This window comes from Phaseolus vulgaris, chromosome 7 (genome assembly GCF_051622355.1).
Source record: "Phaseolus vulgaris cultivar YP4 chromosome 7, ASM5162235v1, whole genome shotgun sequence".
Classification (NCBI taxonomy): Eukaryota; Viridiplantae; Streptophyta; class Magnoliopsida; order Fabales; family Fabaceae; genus Phaseolus; species Phaseolus vulgaris.
The window spans coordinates 54878967-54899894 of record NC_143504.1 but is presented as its reverse complement, the minus strand read 5'-3'; the positions used below and the strand labels follow the sequence as shown (position 1 = coordinate 54899894).

The following is a 20928-nucleotide window of genomic DNA, read 5'->3' as shown; positions in this document are numbered from 1 at the left end:
TATTATAAGTATGAGATTCTTTTGTATATTTTTAATGGGAAGACAATGAATTACAATAGTTACATTATTATATGTAAATTTAAATAATTAAAAGAATTTAAAAAGTGCATATTATTAATTATATATATTATTTGTTATTAGTGGACCTTTATTTAATGGAATAAATTTGTAAACGATGAATTCGTTTATATGAATAAAAAATATAATTATGAGCATCATTATTTCAAAATATTCTTATAAGGTCGGGTATTTTTTAAAATGATTCAGGTACCTTTCGTCTTCTTGTCCTCGCGGCTCTTGTGTTAGGCGTCTCTCTGTCTTGCAAGTCTTTCTCCAAGTACGGCAGGGCGGGGTACCTGCGAAGACACTCCGACGCTCAAGTCAGTTTGGGTATAATATGTAAATGTGTTAGAGATCAAAAAATTAGGTCCATTCTGATATTTATAGCCTTGTGTTGGGCTTCAGCTGTTATGGGCCTTCTTTTGGGCTCAGGCGAAGGTCCATTTATGCCTTAATCATGATTTATGATTAAACTGGCTTAATTATGGTTAATCATGATTTATCATCTGCTTCTACGTTCGTTCGGTCTTATCGACTATTCGGCCTTTCGACCTCTCAGTGATACATACTATATTTTATTGTCAATTGGCAAAATATGAATAAAGAAAATATAATTATCAGCATCATTATTTAAAATCACTATATTTTATTGTCAATTGGCAGATGTATCAGTGCTTTGTTTTTAGATCTTCATTGAATTGAATGGTAAGATATTTATTATGCAGATAATGCAAAACAATAGAATGATAGGCTCTATTGTAAAAATGTGTTTAGTGAAGATAAGATATTGAAAAAAAATTCAAACATTTACTAAAAAAAACATGTAATTATTAATATATGTATATTTTATTGTTTTGTAATTTTTAATAATTGACATTCCTACCTATGAAATTGAATTTATAAAGCAATAAAACACTTGAAAAGATGTCAAATCATTAATATTGGTGGTTAAGTCAAATGACAACAAAATAAGAAAATTAATTAAAGTTTACAATAATACATGTGATGGTTAAATATACTTTCTTTGTTGAATGATTTATATAATGATAATGTCAACAACTTTTTTATTCATATAGATCGTATTATTCATTATAACAATAAATAAAACTAAACTATTTGATAAAAAATAATTACTCTTCCAAAAGATAAACACATAATATATATATATTCTAAAAAAATTTAATTGTTCAAATTTACATATAATAATGTATATAGTATATAAAAGAATTAAATATCAAAACTCAATATAAATCATACTCACTGTAATAACAAACCTTATGAAAAAAAAAATCTACATTATATTATTAAGGTGTCTAAATACATGATATTAGTTTTTTTTTATGTAAGTTGTTAAAACTCAACAAATGAATTACGTATTCTAAAAAAAAAGCCTAGATGAAATCACATAAAATCTTGAATTTAATTGTTATTTAATCTCCTACTTAAAAAAATAATTTATTATTATAAATTTATGAGATCATCAGTTAGTACTTTGTTTAGAACATATGTCTCTAAAATATATATTAAAATTTGTAAATTTAATAAACTTATAATGTAATAATATTTATAAAAAAATAAAACATAATAAACTTTAAAAAATATAAACATATTTACACGTGTTTTTCTGCTAGAAAGATAACGAGATTATAAAAGATATAAAATTATATATATATATATTAATATAATAAATATGTTTTCGCTAATTTGTTTAATATTTTTAGTTTGTAGTTCTATTGTCTAAGATGATATAAAAATTATCCTGAGAATAAAATGACTTATCACGTCATCACCAGATAATTTCGTAAAATGTTTTTGATGACCAAAATTGCATAAAAAGTGAATTTACATTGAATTAACTCAGAAACAAACGTCAATAACTAAGAGAAAGTTACAAATATTTTTTTAGAAAAGAAAACACCAAAATGTATCCTTTGCTTAAAGTTGATCCTTTGACGGCCTTTTGAGGTGAGGAACATATATTTACCGTTCTCAGGTAGTCAACCTAAGTCCTAAACAAATTGAAATTGGATTCAGACTTTGATTCCCAATTCTCACAAACCCTAATTTATGCCCCTTTTCCTCCTTCCTCTCTAGGTTTCTGCAACTGCAGCATTAAGCTTCCGCAATGGGGGAAGAAGGCGTTGTTTCGGATTCAATGGCGTTGATTGCTTGCATAACAATGGCCCTCTTCTACGTCGCCATCCTCTACGCTCCCACCCTCCTCCTCCGTCTCCCGCCTCCTTCTTCTTTCGAAACCTACATGATTCGACGCTTCCTGTGCGCCATCGTTTCGTCTGTCCTCTCCCTCTTCCTCTCCGTATTCATCCTCCCCGTATGCACGTCCCTTCTCCTATCATTTTGGTTATGGTTACAATTTTTTTCCTTGTAGTTTTAGGTCCTGTAGTTAAAATCATTCTCTTTTACTTCCTATGATTAAAAGTACTCTCATTTAGTTCTTACAAGTATCGTTTTTAATTCCCATATAAGTAGTCTCTATACATTACATTGTAGTATTTTTGGTCCTTGAGGTTATGACTAAAAGAGTTATAAAAAATACTTGAAGGGACTAAAATATATTTAAAAGCATAGAGACTATTTTTATTTCATTTTTGTAACTATAGAAAGATATAAGTAATTAAATATAATACTACTATTAATTATTATTTTTATTAAAATGATTAGATGCATTTGTCTTATATTTAGTGTCTAATAGTGTGGTAGTGGAAGGATTGCCGTTGAAGGAAAATAAAGTTTGGAACAAGAAAACTTAGATGCTTCTGTTTAGATACTTTTGGTGTATTCCAATTTTCATTACAGTTTAACTTTTATAGTTTTGATATTTTTTTCTGCAAATATATATCATAGGGATTCCTTAGGTGAAATTTTAGCTTTAGTTAAGTACCAAAATACATATAAGTTTATGAAATTGGTGAGGGTTTTAGAGTTATTTTGGAAAAATTAGCTGAGATGGTCACAATGTTTGAGTTTACTCTCGTGATCATTTATGGCTTTATTTTACTATGTGTTCAGGTGCAAACTAAGGAACTGCATCACATTGTTGGTGTATTTGGCATCCGGAGGGACCATATTGTGAGTAATGTGTATGAGATTCACTGGTTCAATTGAGGGACAAAAGAGCATTTTCTCTTGTGTGGTGATGTAAAGTTGTATTTCTTGCTACATTATGCAGATTTGGAAAAAAAGGTCATTGCTGAATTTTCTTTCTGAAACGTGGTTTTCTGTATGAAACAGTGGCAAGCTGTGGTCCTTCCTCTTTGCTTGACCTCCCTAATGTATGCTGGGTCTATCTTTGACAAGTGTCTTTTGTTTCTGGCTTCTTGGGGGCAACACACAAGTTCTGGAGATGCCCTGTCCTTTGATTCCTGCAAATTTGCCTTACAGCGGTTTCTTGACTGGTTATCTGTGATTTCGTCAAATATTTTGGTGTGGCGAAACTATGTTGTGGTTAGTACCATTGTCATCATTGTTCATGTTGAGCCTTAATGCTTCCAACAAGCCACTGAGCTTGTAGCTTATTTTTCTCTCGTGTTATAGTGAGAAACTGAAAGCACAGTAATAAATAGTTTAGTTTGGTAACTTGTGAATACAGCTTAAGTAATGTGCGTTTTATAGAATCAGTTTCATATCTCACATGCATTATGTGAATGATTTGTTATGGTATACCTTACAGGCACCCCTTACCGAGGAGTTGGTGTTTAGGGCATGCATGATACCTTTACTTCTGTGTGGAGGATTTAAAACATACAGTGTTACTCTTCTTTGCCCTATTTTCTTCAGCTTGGGTAAGTACGTGGAAGATGTTTAAGATTTTTAGGTAGTAGAATTTTCTATTCTTACATGTATACGAGTATCTTTTGTCTTTTAAGAGAAGTCATCAATCATCCATAGTACTACAACCAAGGTTGTCAAACTCTCGAGTTAAGTCTTAAACTCTCACGAGTATACGGTCTTCGGTGGATGAAACGAGTGAACTCTTCCTTTTCTAAGTAAACTCATATACACTCATGTAAATTCACATAAATTCTCTAGTCATGATTCGACTTGACGAGTTTGAAATCAATGTAATTTTTACCTACATTAACACCACAGTGACTTTTTTTAGGACTCAAACTATGTGAAGAAATTAGCTCCTTTTTTTTAAAGGTTTTCACTTTAAGAACTTATGTTTTTATCAATTTATATATGATTAGGTCATTTATGTAAATTTAATCTTATTATACACTATTGTACTATCTTACTTTATTAATTGTAGTTTGCTACTTTTCTTTGCTATGAAGTTGAAATGTTGAATTATTGTTATGTCAAAAGTATCATGATACGCATATAGGCCATCAATAATAGATTTTATAATATTGTTTTTATTTCAGGTAAACTCTTACGAGTTTATGAGTCAAATCTACAAAAGTTTCACAAGTTTACATAGACTTTTAAGTTTGAAATCCCTGAGTACAACAATGGCATTGTACCAAGTTTTGTTAAGCTGAAGTTCATCAGGCTTTCGAAGTGCTTATTTTTAATAATAAATTTTCCAGATACTTCTGGAAGGACTTATACATGAGAATTTGTCTTCTAACTGAGTCCGGTGGTGTCATTTGATTCATGTAATTAATCTCACCTACTGGGATAAGGCTGTTGTTGTTGTTGTTTGGAAGACTTTCGAAGGGACACAATAAATTCATTTTATGGTTGTAAGCTGAAGAAGCATGTGTGTATGCATGAATGGGGATGCATATTTATACAAGAGATTTCTTTGTACATTTCTTAGTAGTGTATCACTACTCTAATAATGAATTAGCAGACAATGTTTTAACTGTCATTTAATTAGAATATATGTGCAAAATAACTTGCTGCCTTTATATTTTACACAAGATACATGAATAAATGTTAACTACTAATTGGTAAAGATTACATGTACCCTAACAAAAAGGAAATGTAGTGGATAAGATTCTGTTCAGTATTCGTACTATGTCTAATGCACAACCCTTTTCAGCAGTGTTGTCCTAAGATGTAAGCACAGAAACAGTTTTGGTTTACACTTGAGTGAAACTAATGCATGTTTCACATAGCATAGATGCCAGATAAAAGTTTTAACAGTGAGATAAATTCCCTTACAATATTCAGCAAATTTTCATTTGCCTGTAGATTGAAGAAAATAATGAGCAGATATTATTGTTTTCTTTTTCAAATGCAAGGTTTATTGAGAAGTTTTACTGCATTATTGGTTTGCAGCACATTTAAATCATTTTGTGGAGATTTACACCAAGCAAAATTACAGAATAATGAAGGCTGTTATGGTTATAGGTAAGGTTATGTTTATGTTATTCATCAGCTCCTGGACTTGTTATATGTTTATGTCACACTGGCTAAGTCCAAGTATCTTTTGTAGAGTATTTAAGATTTTAGGGCATTTCATAGAATCTCACTGCAAAATAAAATTTGTTCACAGGTCTCCAGCTTGGCTACACTGTTGTCTTTGGGTCATACGCATCTTTTCTTTTCATTCGAACTGGTATGTGGTATTTTTGAGCATTTGATGCATGGTTATGAGCTTATGGCTTTCATATATTTGGTCTGACTACTATTGATGATAGAATACGCTTCTGAAACACAAATTTAGATACATTCAGCGTTGCTAAAGAATTGAATGGATAATGACTATGGGGGGTAAATTACTCAAATTTACCCTTTCTACAGGAAAGTGAATGCACTTTAAGTTCAAAATACAGTGAACCTTTTTTATAAGGTTTAAATACCTTTTTAATCCCTGTAGTCTACCTTTAGCATAGGTCCCTATAATAGTTTGAGTTCTAGTCCCTGTAGTTTGGGTTTTGTTCGTGTCACTAACAACATAACACCACACATTCTTCGAGAGACAAGTCATACAATCATCAAGGCTAATGTTTGGTATACTATAGAAACCAAAACCTTAACAGAATTAAACTATGGGGACCAAAAACTTAAAAAATAAAGCTATAGTAACTGAACCAAATATTTGTGGGACAAATGTAACGTAATGCACTTGCCTTAATGTACAGAAAGTTTCTCTGTTGTCGGTTGAGGTTGACATGGTAGGAAAGACATCATGAAATTATATTACTATGACTTGGTATAATTTTATTCACACTGTTCACTTAGCCTTCTTTTTCTGAGCCGTAAAAGGTGTTGTTATTTTTGGGCATTGGATCAATTCTAGTAAGCTATTTTTGGGGATTAGTTCAGTTCTAACGAGGAACCAACGTATGTTAGGGTGGCCTATTCTTCCTTTTTTTGTCTCTTATATTTGTTTTTCGCTGATGGTTTTCAGGACACCTTGTGGCTCCTTTAGTGGCGCACATATACTGTAATTTTATGGGACTGCCTGTATTGTATTCGCAGAGAAGTAGTAAGTTGCCTATTGAAGTAAATTGCAAATGTGACTTCTATGGTTATAATATATCAATTTATCAAACTACCATATATTCTCTCTTCATCGCCTTTTATTTTCATTCCAAGACTCTTTGCTAATTTTTTCTTTTCTTTGAATTATTCTGATCTTAGTATAATGTAAAGCTTAAAAAGGTACTGCAAGATATAATAGTTTTTGAAATTTAGTTTCAGTCGGACTTCTGACTGTAAGTATAATTGTAAAATTTAAGTTATTAGGAATGACTTACGTTGTACTATGAATTAATATTCTTCTATACCTCTTGTCATCATGGATTATTTGCTAAAATATGAAGCAAAGAATGGAGAACTGTAATGTAGAAAAGTACTTTTATATGTTACAATTTGTTTAGCTTTCTGAAATTGATGTTACTTGTAGATCACTAAAATATCGGGGCAACTAAGAAATTTCACTTGCAATAGACAACTTTAATTTTTAAAGCTTGGTACATACTTGACAACATTACATGGTTGGCTGAAGTTTTACACCAACAGTGAATCAGGATTAGAAGTATGTTTATTTAACTAAAAGCCTGTTCTGTGATTGGAAGTATGTTTATTTTAACTAAGGTTTCTCCAGCATGAAAGTTGAGATAGATTCTGATTCTTCCGTGGACATTATTAAAGTTTTAGATCTAATATCTGATAGTGACACACTAAGAACTGGCACTCTTGGTAAGACCTATATTGTGCATGTACAGGAAGATTTATTTTATTTTTTTAAAAGAAAAGAGGGGGCCAGGGGAGGAAAACAGTGTTACTTAGTACGATAAACTGTACTCATGGTCTGCTCATTTTTTGTCATGGAACTATGGATAAGGTGATCTATGGCTTACTATTCATTTCCATATAAATGTGGTTTTGGACTTATTCATTTGTTTCTGTTTCTGTTTCAGGGATTGTAAGTGTAACATTCATAATAGGATTCCTGGGCTTTTTGTGGCTTCTTTTCCCAATGACGGGCCCAGATTTGTATAATGAAAGAATAGATAACTGCAGTTGTTGGCAAGGGTACTGCACATGGAGAGAAAGGATAAGAATGCCCCAGATGTAAATGTTAGTGTTTTTTTTAGGAGGGGTTGGTGGCCAAGTAAGAAAGAATTCTATATGTACAGAGTTTTCCTTAAAATTGCTTCAAGTTAAAATTTTCCAAAGGGTTTTAAAAGACTCCACATCATTACATGATTATAGTTTTCAAGAATTTTGCTCCTCTAAAGTAAAGTAATAATCAAGATGTTAAAATCAACAATTAAGATTATAACTAGAATAGTATAAACAAATAATAAATTGTAAAATGGTTCAATTTCAAATTTTGATATATAAAAGGGTTTAATTTTAATGTGGGTCAGACTGTCGTGTTTTGAAAAAAATTTAGAATTTCTTATTATTGACGGTTGTTTTCATCTAAAATTTGTATTCTTTCAAATAAATATCCCTTTGTTGAAAAAATGGAGATAAACATTTGAAGATTTTTTTATTAACTACAAGTAACTAGGAAAATATACCATGCAGAGTATAATAATACAATATTAATGAAATAATGAATATATACTAATAAAGTAGAAATAAAATAATAAATAAAATTGTTTAAATGTATTTAACACAAACAATTAATATGACAATGAAAGAGCTAAAACACACTCATTACTTATTTGTCTTTCAATTGCTCAACTACCGACTTAATTCTTTGTGCACTTCAGTAGTCTGAGGCTATGCAAGCCATTTTCGAAGCTCAGAAATGGTGAGTTTCTTCATGTGCATGAGGAAAATAATACTGTTTTGATTCTGTAGTTAGAAATGAGTTTTGTACACCTCTCTTTTTTTCAAAATGAGCATTAAAAAACTGCATGAATCACCAACACCACCTCCTTTTCTGTGGAGCAATCATAGTTTTCACTGTATTTTTTTTCTACTAAATGGCAGGTGGTTGGAATTTTTTTAATGATTACTTTCACTCAAAACATCCTTCTTATATTCATTCATTCACATAATTTGAAGGTTCCCCACTTTTCTTTTCTATATGTTCCACAGTTGTTATTTGCAAACTTAAAATTTCAAACTGGGATTCAATATTACAGCTCACTAAAAACCAATAGCAGTGTGACATGGAGGAGCAATTGAAAACCCCAGCAAAAAGATACTTTGGAGTCAACTTAAAATTATTGAGATTCCTTTTAAATTTTCAGTTTGCTACTTGAGTTAATAATTTATGTTTTCAAAAGGCAAAAGTTATTTATGGAGAAAGAAAATATAGTTTTCTGTTTTGGTATTGATTTTGGTTTGTGAAACTCGTCCTATAACTCCATAATATGGTGTTAGATATGGTTATGATGGCCGAATCTGCAGGCTGCAGATACTCTGTAACAAAGAGAATATAGTTTCAAGAAACATTTAATACAGCTAAGTTAAATCCAAGAGCAGCAGTGGTAAATATGTGGATATGTTGGTCCTGCTCTGAGGCATCTCTTGGTTAAGCCATATGCTTCTGTTATACTTCCAACTCCACCTTACTGTTGGTGAATTTATTTATTGTTTTGCAATAATATCAAAAAAATTTAAGTATCTTTCCTCATATTTGGACCCATTTATTAAAATTTTGACTGACTTGTGGGTCTTCAAAGGGAATCTCAGTCATCATGCCCCTCTCCTTAATTCCATATCAAAACTTCACACACTCACCTGCTTTCGTGACCTTAAGACCTCAGTTTCAGTTAGCTGCAGAATTACATGATGAAATTTTGTGAAATCCCTTTCAATTTTTATTCTGACACTCTTTATTCTATTCTATATTTATTTATTTTATCCCCTCTTAATGGAAACTTCAATCAGGTTCTTCAAATCTTTCAAAAATCACCACTTTTCATCCAATTAGGTATGAACATATAAAACTACTACAATTTTACTTTAATGATTTATTTGAATTAAAGAGTGGAATTGAAGAGGTAAATTTGAGATGATAAAGTAAAAATATAGAAAAAACTCATGAAAAATTGTAAATTATAGTTTTTTAATTGATAAAAATTGTAAGTTTACACATTTATCTTTATATTTAATTTTTTTTATAAGAGTTACATTTACATTTAAAATTTCAGAATTTAATTAAATATTTTATTAATAGAGAGATTAAATTGAAAAAAACAACATAATTACAATAACTACTTGTTGAAGACCATTTTTTAAAAATTTAAATAATAAAACTCTTAAAAAATTCTGTAGTATGACATTAAACAGCACTAAAATAATAAAAAAAAAATGAAATGAATATATGAGATATTTTAATTACTCCCTGTGCAAACCTAAGATGAGGAACAAGTTTGGTTGGAGTTTTGAACTCATCAATCCATTTTAACTCTCTTTGCTTAACCGGTCAACGAAACAAGTGAGACAAGTTGACTAGTCAGGTTAAATAAAAGTGAGATATTTCTATGAAAATAAAAGTTATTCTCTATAATAATTACTTATATTTACTATATTCTTCTATTTTTATTTTACTCTTATCTAGTTTTTAATTAAATGTCTTTGTGCTAAAATTACTAAATCCTAACCTATGACATTTTTTTACTATAATATTCCTAAAAATGTGATTTCTACTGTTACTGTGTATCTTACTTTGTTGCATGATAAACCTAAGTCATGATTAATTATTGATATAATTCGATACTCTATTTTTACTCATAATTTTTTTATAGAATAGTAATAAAAAATATAATTAAATAATTTTTAATATTTTATATTATTATTGAGTCCATTATTAATTAACTTTTTTTTCCTTAATAAATGAACTCATCAATATCATTGCTATATAGAGTTGGTAAAGATAAATTTCCTCCTACGCACTTTTTGGAATAAAGAAATATATATATATATATATATAGTGTTTTTCATAAATTAAAAATGTAATAATAAATAATAATTTTAGTCCTTTTAATTTTACTTCTATTCAATTCCGTCATTTATATTTTAAAAAGTTCATTTTAAAAATTTATTGTTTAAATTACTCAAAATAGTTATTCCATCCATTTAGAATTAATTTTACTAATAATTTAAAAATATTAGCAATTTAAAACTGAATATTTCTTTTTTAAATCACTAAACATATATAATGCTACTTTTAATCGCCACTATAGTTTTAAAAAACCACTCATTTCTCCTGTCTCCCATCGCATTGCACCCCGATTCATTGCAGGATATGGATCCTTCTTGTCCGCAACAATTTCTTCCATTGCTCTTCACAGGGTTAAATTTTAAAATACAGAAAAAAGAAATACATATGAGTTCAGATTTAAAAAGTAAAGAAATAATAATTTTATGAGTACCATTTAAGTTTAAATAATAATACTAAAGTGGATGTTCCGATTTCAAGTCTCATTTTTTTTTGTCATTAACTGAAGTTTTGTTTCGGTAAGTTTAATAGTTTCACATTAATATTAAGGATATTTTATGATTGACCTAGTGATGTCATCTCAACACTAAGTGAAAATAATTGATATTGAAATTTTAGATTTATTGATTTCAATAATAAAATAAATAAATATATAGTATTATTTATTTAAACTCTTAAGTAATGTTTTGAAACTCTTATTTTTATTTTCATAGATGGAACCAACATTTTGACCTTAAATCATTTAAGATAAAATGTTTATGACTAATTATTATATTTGAAGTATGGTTAGTTAAATTTATTTATTTTTTCTTAAAAAACACATCGATGGGTTAACATAAGTTATATATAAGTTATTCTTAATCTCAATTCCTAAATAATATAAGACTTTTTCTATAATACTTTATAATATATGTGAGAATAATATACAACAACAAATATAAAGAATAAGCAAATTAACAATAAATAGATACTTACATAAAATAACATGATATGTGTTATACAATATTATAAATAAACTATAACAAAGAAATACTTTATACAGTATAAAACTATATAACTGTATATTAATTTATGAAAGAAAATATACAAAGTCCTTCCAAAAATATAACTAAGAGACTTATGAAGTTGTATCAAAATTAAAAAATTTGCTTAATATTTTTAACAATACAATTTACTTTTGAACCTATTCATCTGAAATACATAATATATGTGAGATTAATTGAGTAGGTGATAAAATAAAATAAAGTAAATTAATCTATCATAATCCATTTCATAACTTGTTTCAAAAGTAATAAGAAGTTATATTTAAATTGTACATAAATAATCAAAATTTAACTTATGAAATAATAATGTGTGTTTGCCTATAAAATTTTTTTTAATCTTTTTGGTTTTTTTCTATTGGAATAATGTTGAAATCAAACATTATGAGAGGTGTCTCTCATATTCCTTATATTTATACTCATGAGGAATTTGAACTAAAGGACTCTCATATCCTTTTAAAGTCATTTAGTTTAGTGATAAAGACAAATACTTTTATAGTGATATATTTGAAACAATCATACTTACAATTGACTTTCTCAAATTTCTTAAAAAATATTATTAAACTTAAAATTTCCACATATAAAGAACTATATTTCATGACAATAGGGATTTTAAAAATAACTTATTATATGAAGGTTCAAATACAACCTTTATTTTAAAAAAAAGAAAAAGATTATAGGATTAAGGTCTCCCAACCCATGATTCTATACTACTCCTAGGACACATCTCACACCATAAAGACACACCTTAAAGAGGAGAAAAGATAGAAATAGGAAAACCACTTACCTAAAGAGAATTATTATTGGAAGAATTTAGAGAGGAGGAAGAAAAGAGCAGATTGACAAGCATCATTAGGGTCAATTATTGCATTTGAGATATTGTCTACTTTGAAAGTCGGTGTTTCATCACGGTTTTGTTTTTAAAAGGCACCTGAGTGGGTTGGAGGAGAAGGGAGTATATAAACTACCATTGGTCTCGACTCCTGAGCGATATGAGACTATATTGACAAACCGGAACAAGCCCCCCAGTCAAGGTCTAAGGGGAGTTTATATACTCTCTCCTCCTCCAACCCACTAAGACGCCTTATAAGGACAAAATCGTGACATAACACCGACCTCCAAAGCAGACAATACCTCGAATGTAGTGATTGTCCCTAACGATGCTATCTCTCGAACTTGAGGTCAAAACACTTGGTATCCTCTTCCTTTGGCTGATAAGAAAACATTTTTTTCTCCCATTTCTTAGCTCTATTTTTTGTCAAATGAAAAAAAGACACAAACTTATGGCTATATATATCTAAAATCACTTAGAGGGTTGCTAAAAGCAATTTGTCTCTGCCTTAGTTTTGTTTAATAGATATCAAAATGTAGATTCACTTCAAAGAGCAAAGTTGGAAATTAGGAATTTAACAAGCTATATTCATTGACCATATTTCAAAACGTTGAGTGGATTAGCTTTGGAGAAAAAAAACTTGATTTTTTAAGTGCAAAGCTCAAAAGAACTTATCGAATTGAGAAGGGTTAGGCATTGGGAAATAACTGAGTGAACTATGCAAAAAATCTTCCAAATTCATTTTTTGCATAATTTCATTGAGCGAAAATAAAATAACGAGATTTTCTTCCAATAAAGACATTCTGAAATTGAATTTGAAAGATGTTGAATTACTTTCCTACCTAATGTCCTAAACATCAGTTTTGAATGTTACGATACTTCTCGCCTTCTGAATTTTTCCTTTAATAACGTTCTTTGAATGCATTGTATTCTAATTTTAGTTTAAATAATAAGAATAATTTTTTTAATTATAATTATAGAGATAAATCTAATAAACGGGAAGGAAAAGAAATTTTAAATAAAGAACGTACTTAACATAATTTATGAAAAAATATTTTTAATTTATATACAAAATTATTTAATTTTTTTTATTTTCTTCTCTTAAAATTACTTTTTGAGAGTGATTTTCAATTCTTTCTATCAATGCGTACTAATTTACTCCTCTTCGTAAATGAATGACGAAATGAATTACTCTATTTTTTATTTTTAACATTAAAGTTTTGACATCATTACTTAAAAAATGAATTTATAAATAAATATAATGACAATATTTATTTTTGATTAAGAGAGGATAAGAGAAAGGAATGAATTTATAAATAAATATAATGACAATAGTTATTTTTGAATTAAGAGAGGATATATAAGAGATCATTTTCATTAAAATATACATAATGAAAAAAAAAACTCACAAGATCATATTGAACTGATGTTTGAAAATATAATTAGATAAATTTATTTATAAGATAGCTCTAATTTTAATAAAGAACATAAGTCCATCAAATAAAGTAGTTATTATAAATATATTTTTAGGCCATTACAATCTTAAGTGTTGTGCTCGCATTCTATTTTATTGCTTATTGAGAACAAATGTCTATTAAGAGCCTTTAATTAGACATTCGTCTTATTAAGCGTGAATTAAGTACCATGTGCTTGTTTTAATGTTATTTTCTTTATTGCGGACTGTTTGTGTAAATGATAATAAAATTATAAATATTTTATTATTAATAATAACCAATGTTAAAAAAATCTAGCATATGTAATGCACTACTGAAAAAAAAAAGACTTTTAATATTAGTTATATTTTACATTCTACATCAATTAAAGACCTAGTAGCTGATACCTTTCTATATTGAGTTTTAATCAAAGTTATTTATCTCTTTTTATATCGATTCATGTTATAATGGATGTAAAATGATCCTATAATCAATGTAGTATGTAACTTATTTTTAATGTTACTTCTATTTATGTGTTCCCCAACATGTAATTAAAAATAATTTGAATTAGCTATATCAAATATATATTTCTCAGCAATATACATCCTAATATTCATTCCAGATAATAAATTATAAAATGTATAAATGATTCTACTTAAAGTACATCAACATTTAAATAAAAAAGTTAAATCAAAACTAACAATAAATTATTTACTAATCAAAACTAAATTAACTTACTAATCAAAACTAAAAATTAAATACAATAACTAATTTTTTTTAGCAAAAAATGAAATAATTAATATTAAAGCGGAACATTTTAGGGATGCTTCAACCCTTATACAATATCCGAATAATAAGTAAAAACACCCAAAAAGCTAACTTAACAAGATATAGTATTCTCATAGATAATATAATTGCTTATAAATTATAGCATCCTCTAGTTTACTCTACTACGAAAGGATTATGCACAATCTACAATAACGTTTTTTGCCATTACTCTTTAGAAATGGTTTTCATATTGCTTCCAATCCAGGTGATCTATGAGATCAAATGATTATCATCAACAAACAAAAGCAATAAGAATGGGGCTGCATATGTGTAATTCTTCACACCAACTGCAATTATGCTTATTTGCAAATAAATTTCACTTTCTTTACACTGCTAGGCGTTTCTTCTTTTGTCGCTGCTTCCCAACATAACAAGTACATTCCCCAGACTTATTCCTTTGCAGCCTCCTTGATGCATTGCACCACTCAAGCATAACCTGCACTAAAAAAACTCAACCTTCCGCACCTCTTAGCTCAAAGATACAAAATGAACCCATAATATTTGACAACAACAACACATGCAACAACTTATTACATCAATACTAACAACACAAATAAGTGAATAATGAAATATGGAGCAAGTAAAGCTTATATGCACTATTGTACTTGAACCATCTGTTTTCGCACCATCTGGATTTATACTTGTTTCAAACCGATATACTTGAATTTGTCATCCTCCACAAATCATATTTCGATTCTAGGACATTCTTCCAAAGGCCAGTTTCAGGGAAACCTATTTTCCATAACCATTTAGTCAAGAGTGCCTTACTAAATAGATCAATGTGCCTAACACCAAGGTCACCCTTAATATATTTTTCCACTATTAATATATTTTTTTAATTTTCTATATCTTCTAGGTAGAAAAATGTTTGTTTCACTAATTCCCTCGTAATCAATGTAATATATATATATATATATATATATATATATATTTACATTAATTGTATATTTAACCATTGTGACAAAGACTATTAATAATTATGATAAAAACATGATATTTTTATTCATATTTTTTTAGCTTAAAGTGACTTATTTATGGGTGATCATAGATCGGAAATAAAAAATATAATAAAATATATTAGATTTAAAATTAATATCTATTTTAATTAGCTTAAATTGATTTGTATTTTTCCAATTTCCATTTAAATTTAAATTTAAACTAAATTGAATATAGTTTGTGATGGTCATTTGGACTGGATCAGTTTGTCAACTAAATTAAATTTATATTAATTTTTTAAAATTAAATTTGAATTGGTCTGATTTGTGCTTGACTCAGTGACCCAACTTAACATAGATTTGGTCCATCTATATTCAACTTGATGTGGGCTTAGCCCGACCAAACCTAACTCACCCTAAACTAATCTAGCTTATCTAAATCTTAGCTCAACTCAACGAAGTTTAACCTGAGCTTGACCCATTCAACGCATCCTAACCTAGGTTAAGCCTAACCAAGCTTAACATGGGCTTAACCTGGCCCGACCATATTGAACTAAGCTCGACTAGACTAAATCGAAGCTTGACATCGACTTGACCCAACCCAATTCAACCTAAACATGGGTTTGACACAACCTAAATACGTGAGTCCAACCTGAGAAATCTTAACTTGAGCTCAACCCGACCCGACTTGACCTTGGAAGACTTGTGCCTTAACCACCTTAACCTCTCTTTACTTGGACCCAATCTGACTTAACCTGAGTTAGATCTGACATGACTCAACCTAAGCTAATCTTGACTTTGCCTAACCTAAGTCATACTCTACCTAACTTAGGTCCGACCAAACTCAATCTAACATGGACCTAACTCAACTTTGATTAACATAGGCTCATCTTTACTCCAAAAACATGGGATTAACTCAACCTGACATGCCCCCTTCCAACTCCTCCTAACTTAGGCACCTTTTGACTCAACGTGATCTAGACCCAGCCCAACATCGTCCAACCTAGGCCCACCTAACTCATAAGGATTTGCCTCGACTCAGTTTGACATGTACCCGATTGATTGAGCTTGACATAGACCCAAGCCAACTCAACCTGACGAGGACCCAAGCTAACTCAACCTGGCATGGACCCGGGCTTACTCAACCAACGTGGACCCAAGCCGAATCAGGCTAACCCTTGCCTAACTCAAATTAGTCTGACAGGAACCCAAACTAACTTGGCCTAACCTGAGCCTTCCCAACTTAGCTCCATATGGGTCTGCCTCATTTTGGCTCAACTAGTTCCTCGCCATCTTGGCTTGACTTAGTCTTAACCCGATTTAGCCTAATGTGAGCATTCCCTAACTTGGCTTAACATGGATTTTAGGCAAACTCAACCTGAATTGGGCCTGGGCCAATTCAGCTTGAAGTGGGCCCGTGTTGATTCTACCTTAAGGACCCATAATAAATCGACACTACTTGAGCCTGGACTTACTCAAAGTGATGTGGACCTAGCTTAACAGGGCTCAGCCCTGTCGACTTGGCCAGACTTGGACTCGACAAAACTCTACTTGACGTGGGTTAACCCTAATTTGGCTTGACATGTATGACGTGACTTAACTTGATTTGTGTTTGGTCCACCCCAACCAACTTGACATGGTTCTAGCTTTACCTAAACTGACTTGATCCTATTCCAACTTGAGGCTTAGCCTGATGTAAGTTTTGCTTGGTTCAACCTAACCTAGTCAGACCTAGTCTAGTTTGACTTTTGTGTGGCCTAATCTTACTTGTCTTGGGCTCCACTCAACCCATCCTTACTTAACTTAAACCCAACATGGTTGACCTTGCATGAGTTAAGTCCAATCTAACCCAACATTTTCTTAGTCGGATTTGGCCTAACCTAACAATTCATAACTTTAAGTAAGCTAGACTAGTAACTTAATTTTGAATTTTCAAAGTCTAAATAATTATTAAATATATATTCAATCCAATTATTTTTTGAATTTTCAAAATCTAAATAATTATTCAATTTCTATTTAATTCAAATTCAATTAAATGGAATGAACTCAAAATTAAAAGATATAAATTTGGATTAGAGATAAATCTATTAAATTAGATTTAAAATAATATGAATTTAAATAATTATAAATTGAATTTGATGATTTTTGAATTTATTTTCTTACCACTATGTAAAATAAATTTTCCACCCTAATGAAATGTTTAACATTAATAGATTGAATAAAAATAAAAACTGTTTGAAGTTATAAAAAGTAACAAAAAAATACGTGTAATGATAGGATGTACTTAAGAAGATGGGTAAATAAAAAAGTAGAGAAGAGAGGTTTATTTTTCTGAATGGGATGAAAATACTCTTAACACTAATATCGGTTAACTATACATAATTTTGAAGACTTATTTGACCTACTAATCATAATACGATCTTCATCTACATTATAGTCAACCATACGAGGCATTGACAATGTCATGTCCTGCACTCTGATATTTTCTGGGTTACCTTTGTTTCTTCCTCACATATTCTAATGAATCCTCATTGACTTTCATTCCTGAATCTTTTGATGACTTCTTTTCTGATAAGAAGATCTCTTCTAAAAAGAATCTGAACGATAAGCCATCTCTGTCACCCTTCATTTTCATTTTCTAATTTTCATAAAAAATGTAACATTTCTTTTCACTTTGAATGTGGACTGACTGACAGACTACCCACGTTTTCTTTTTATTCCATAAACTTTATTTGTTTAGTATTTTGTCATCGAACTAATACACTACCAACAATTATTTGTGTGTCAAGCCAAGTGAAAAGAATAAAATAAAGCATGCAACACGACACCATTGATCCCGATTATCACTTTGCTTCATGGGGGAGCTTCATGTAATAATTACCATTTTCCATAGAAATTTCATCCAATTCATGAATTTTAAAATCAACTAGAATTCATGGAATTGATTATGTTAGTGTATATATTATTTCACGACATGGAAAACCAGAGGCAGTGGCAATCAGAGCTAAGCATATAATAACTTTATATTCCTTTCTAGCAGATAGACCTGATACACCATCTTACAACCTTGTAGTTCAGAAATTCACATCTAACCCCCCAAAAAAGAAAAGTTGATTAAACATGGAAATGGAAGTAATAGTGCCCTGGTAGAGGATTGCTAGTATTGTCCTATGGAACAGAAACTACAACTACACTGCTCACATTGGTTTTACACAAAAAAGATTAAAAAAAACAATTACTGTCACTAGAGGGGTCAATGCTTCTCATCGCTAAGCACATTAGTTGGAGGAACTAGAAGGATTTTGACTGCCACTTGAGCTGAGACTCAGGTCAAGAATGGAGTTTGAAGCATTAGCTTTCTGATTTCCCTTGGAGAGTTTCTGTTTGAGCTCAGACAACAGTGCCTGGTTCTCTTGATTAAGAAGCTGTGCCTTCTTCCTTAGTCTCTCGTTTTCTTTCATTATGTAACAGTTCTGCAGGTACAGCTTTGAGTTCAACCTCTCCATCACGGCTAATCAAATCTCCAAATTTTCCTGCACTGACCCTGAAACCAGAAAATAATTGTTATTGTTTGATCCACAGGATATGATATCGAGCAAAGAATCCAAAGACTTAAAGGGGTAGATTCATATACAGATATATATTATATTGGATTGAAAAGAAGAAGAAGAAGAAGGAAAATATAAAGTAAGAAAACAAGAAAGGAACAGAACCACCTTAATAATAAGTGAATGGAAAAAAAAGAAAGAAAGAAAGAAGAATATGCAAGCTTCCTAGTGAATGTGTTGCTTTATGAATTGCTTTGGTAGATATAATTATGACACTTAAGAGAAGAAGGCAAGATGAACAGGGAAAAGCATAGGGGGGGTGGAGGGCAGAACAATTGAGTCTTTTGGACCACCTTGTCAAATAAATAGAGCATATGGGGTTGTCTGAAAAACTAAAGAAGATGGATGATGCAGGGGGGGGAGGGGGGGGAATAAGTTAATAACAGTTGTCCAAACCTGCACTGACTTGAAAGCAGAAAAAGAAGATGGCTTCTTTCGGCTATCCCAAGAGGGAAGAAAAGGATAAAGGTCCTACCTACGTAAAAGAGACAAGCTTCGTACACCGAGATCTTCTGTGTGTTTGTATGTCTATGCAAAAACACAGTTCTTGGTGTTCCAAGCACACATAAGAGGCATTCCAAAAGGTTTTTAATATCCTCAGTAGTGCCAAAAGTTGCCAAAAGTAAAATGGAAATAAATAAATAACTAAATAACTTAATGGAAGGCTATGGCTAGAGAAAGACAAAGAAACCATTGAGGGTGTTTTCCTTTCTTTTTATTCTTTTAAAAAACTATAAAATAAAAATAAAATAAAATAAACGAAACAGAATCTACAGAGAAAAAGGTTTGATAGGCCAAAAACATTCCCTCCACAAAACAAGGTGGAGTGAAACTAAGATACCTCAAACTATGTGAAAGCCTTAAGTTAGAAGAAGCAAGCATGAGTACAGGTGATTTGGACTCAGATATCTAAACCAAAAAACACTAACTTTGCAACAGCCTAAAATACCATGTCTACATTTGTTTGTGAAAGTAATGAGGAAAACAAAACAGCACAACAACAACAACAAGAGGATGGATAATGTGTGTGTGAGAGAGAGAGAAAGAGAGAGAGAGAGAGAGAGGTGGGGTCCCCTTGTCTTTCCCCCCTGAACTTTTCGAAAAAGATCACCTTTTGAAGGAGGTTGGGAGACTTTGGTGGAGGAAGCAGAGTCTGGATTGTGGAAGGAGTAGCAGTGTGAAAAGGGTGAGTTTAGGGATGAGGAAGTGAGGGACAAGGGGAACAAAGGGTGTTAATTTATAGAGGAAAAAACACACAAGAGAGAGGAAGAGCACAGAGTCACAGACAGACACAATGGATGAAAATAAAAAAGAGAGAGGGTGGGGGGACGTGCCCCTCTTCTCTCTGACACAACAATCATGCATGTGTAAGCATGGAAGGCGGCCGGTTAGTAGCCTAAAAGATTTTATGTTTCGCTTCTATGATGATGCTTATGGCGTCATGCCAATCATGATGCTCTACCTTTCATTTTGCTTTTCTATTTTTTTAAGGGTACGTTCCTTCTTCTTTTCTTTTATCACCCAAATGTTGGTTAGGATCACATTTCCCACCAACTATGCTTTCACATGATTGGTGTACATATATCTAATCTACATTATACACATACACAACATGTATGTATCTGTGTATAACTTTATGTCCAAGATATCCTATTCAGCAGAAACAAAGTGTTTTGTTAAGAAACTGATCTGGTTTAAGTATGGCAGAAGAAGCAAAGCAATCCCTGTTGGGGGAGGGTAGAGTGGGAATAAAAGTGGTTATAATGGGGAGGAGAGGAACAATAATGGGGGCTTTCAGTTAGGGTTTGTAAAATGATGATGGGCTAGGCCGTCCCAAGATATGCAATGATGGTTTGGATTGGGTC

General features: G+C 30.8%; 2 protein-coding genes across 13 annotated transcripts; one reads left to right on the top strand and one right to left on the bottom strand.

The window, feature by feature from the left end:
• The first annotated feature begins 1919 nt into the window (after positions 1-1919).
• FACE2 (farnesylated protein-converting enzyme 2) lies at positions 1920-7705 on the top strand. 8 transcript variants are annotated; one of them, XM_068637628.2, is made up of 9 exons: positions 1920-2025; positions 2155-2392; positions 3091-3150; positions 3313-3525; positions 3752-3863; positions 5311-5382; positions 5528-5590; positions 6386-6463; positions 7401-7705. In XM_068637628.2, exons 2-9 carry the CDS (start codon positions 2186-2188, stop codon positions 7556-7558), a joined length of 963 nt encoding a protein of 320 aa, XP_068493729.1. In that variant the 5' UTR covers positions 1920-2025; positions 2155-2185; the 3' UTR covers positions 7559-7705. The 8 variants fall into 8 exon arrangements, with proteins under 8 accessions (XP_068493729.1, XP_068493728.1, XP_090161481.1 ...); XM_068637627.2 differs by having other exon boundaries at positions 1938-2053; XM_090305355.1 differs by lacking the exon at positions 1920-2025 and adding an exon at positions 2028-2053 and having other exon boundaries at positions 3091-3219.
• A 10755-nt stretch (positions 7706-18460) lies between these two features.
• On the bottom strand, positions 18461-20304 carry ZPR3 (binding protein). 5 transcript variants are annotated; one of them, XM_068637622.2, is made up of 2 exons: positions 20175-20304; positions 18461-18999 (listed from the first exon to the last, which is right to left on the bottom strand). In XM_068637622.2, the coding sequence occupies exon 2, from the start codon at positions 18959-18961 to the stop codon at positions 18734-18736; it is 228 nt and encodes a 75-aa protein (XP_068493723.1). In that variant the 5' UTR covers positions 18962-18999; positions 20175-20304; the 3' UTR covers positions 18461-18733. The 5 variants fall into 5 exon arrangements, with proteins under 5 accessions (XP_068493723.1, XP_068493727.1, XP_068493726.1 ...); XM_068637626.2 differs by lacking the exon at positions 20175-20304 and adding an exon at positions 19905-20021; XM_068637625.2 differs by lacking the exon at positions 20175-20304 and adding an exon at positions 19539-19679.
• Between the last annotated feature and the right edge of the window lie 624 nt (positions 20305-20928).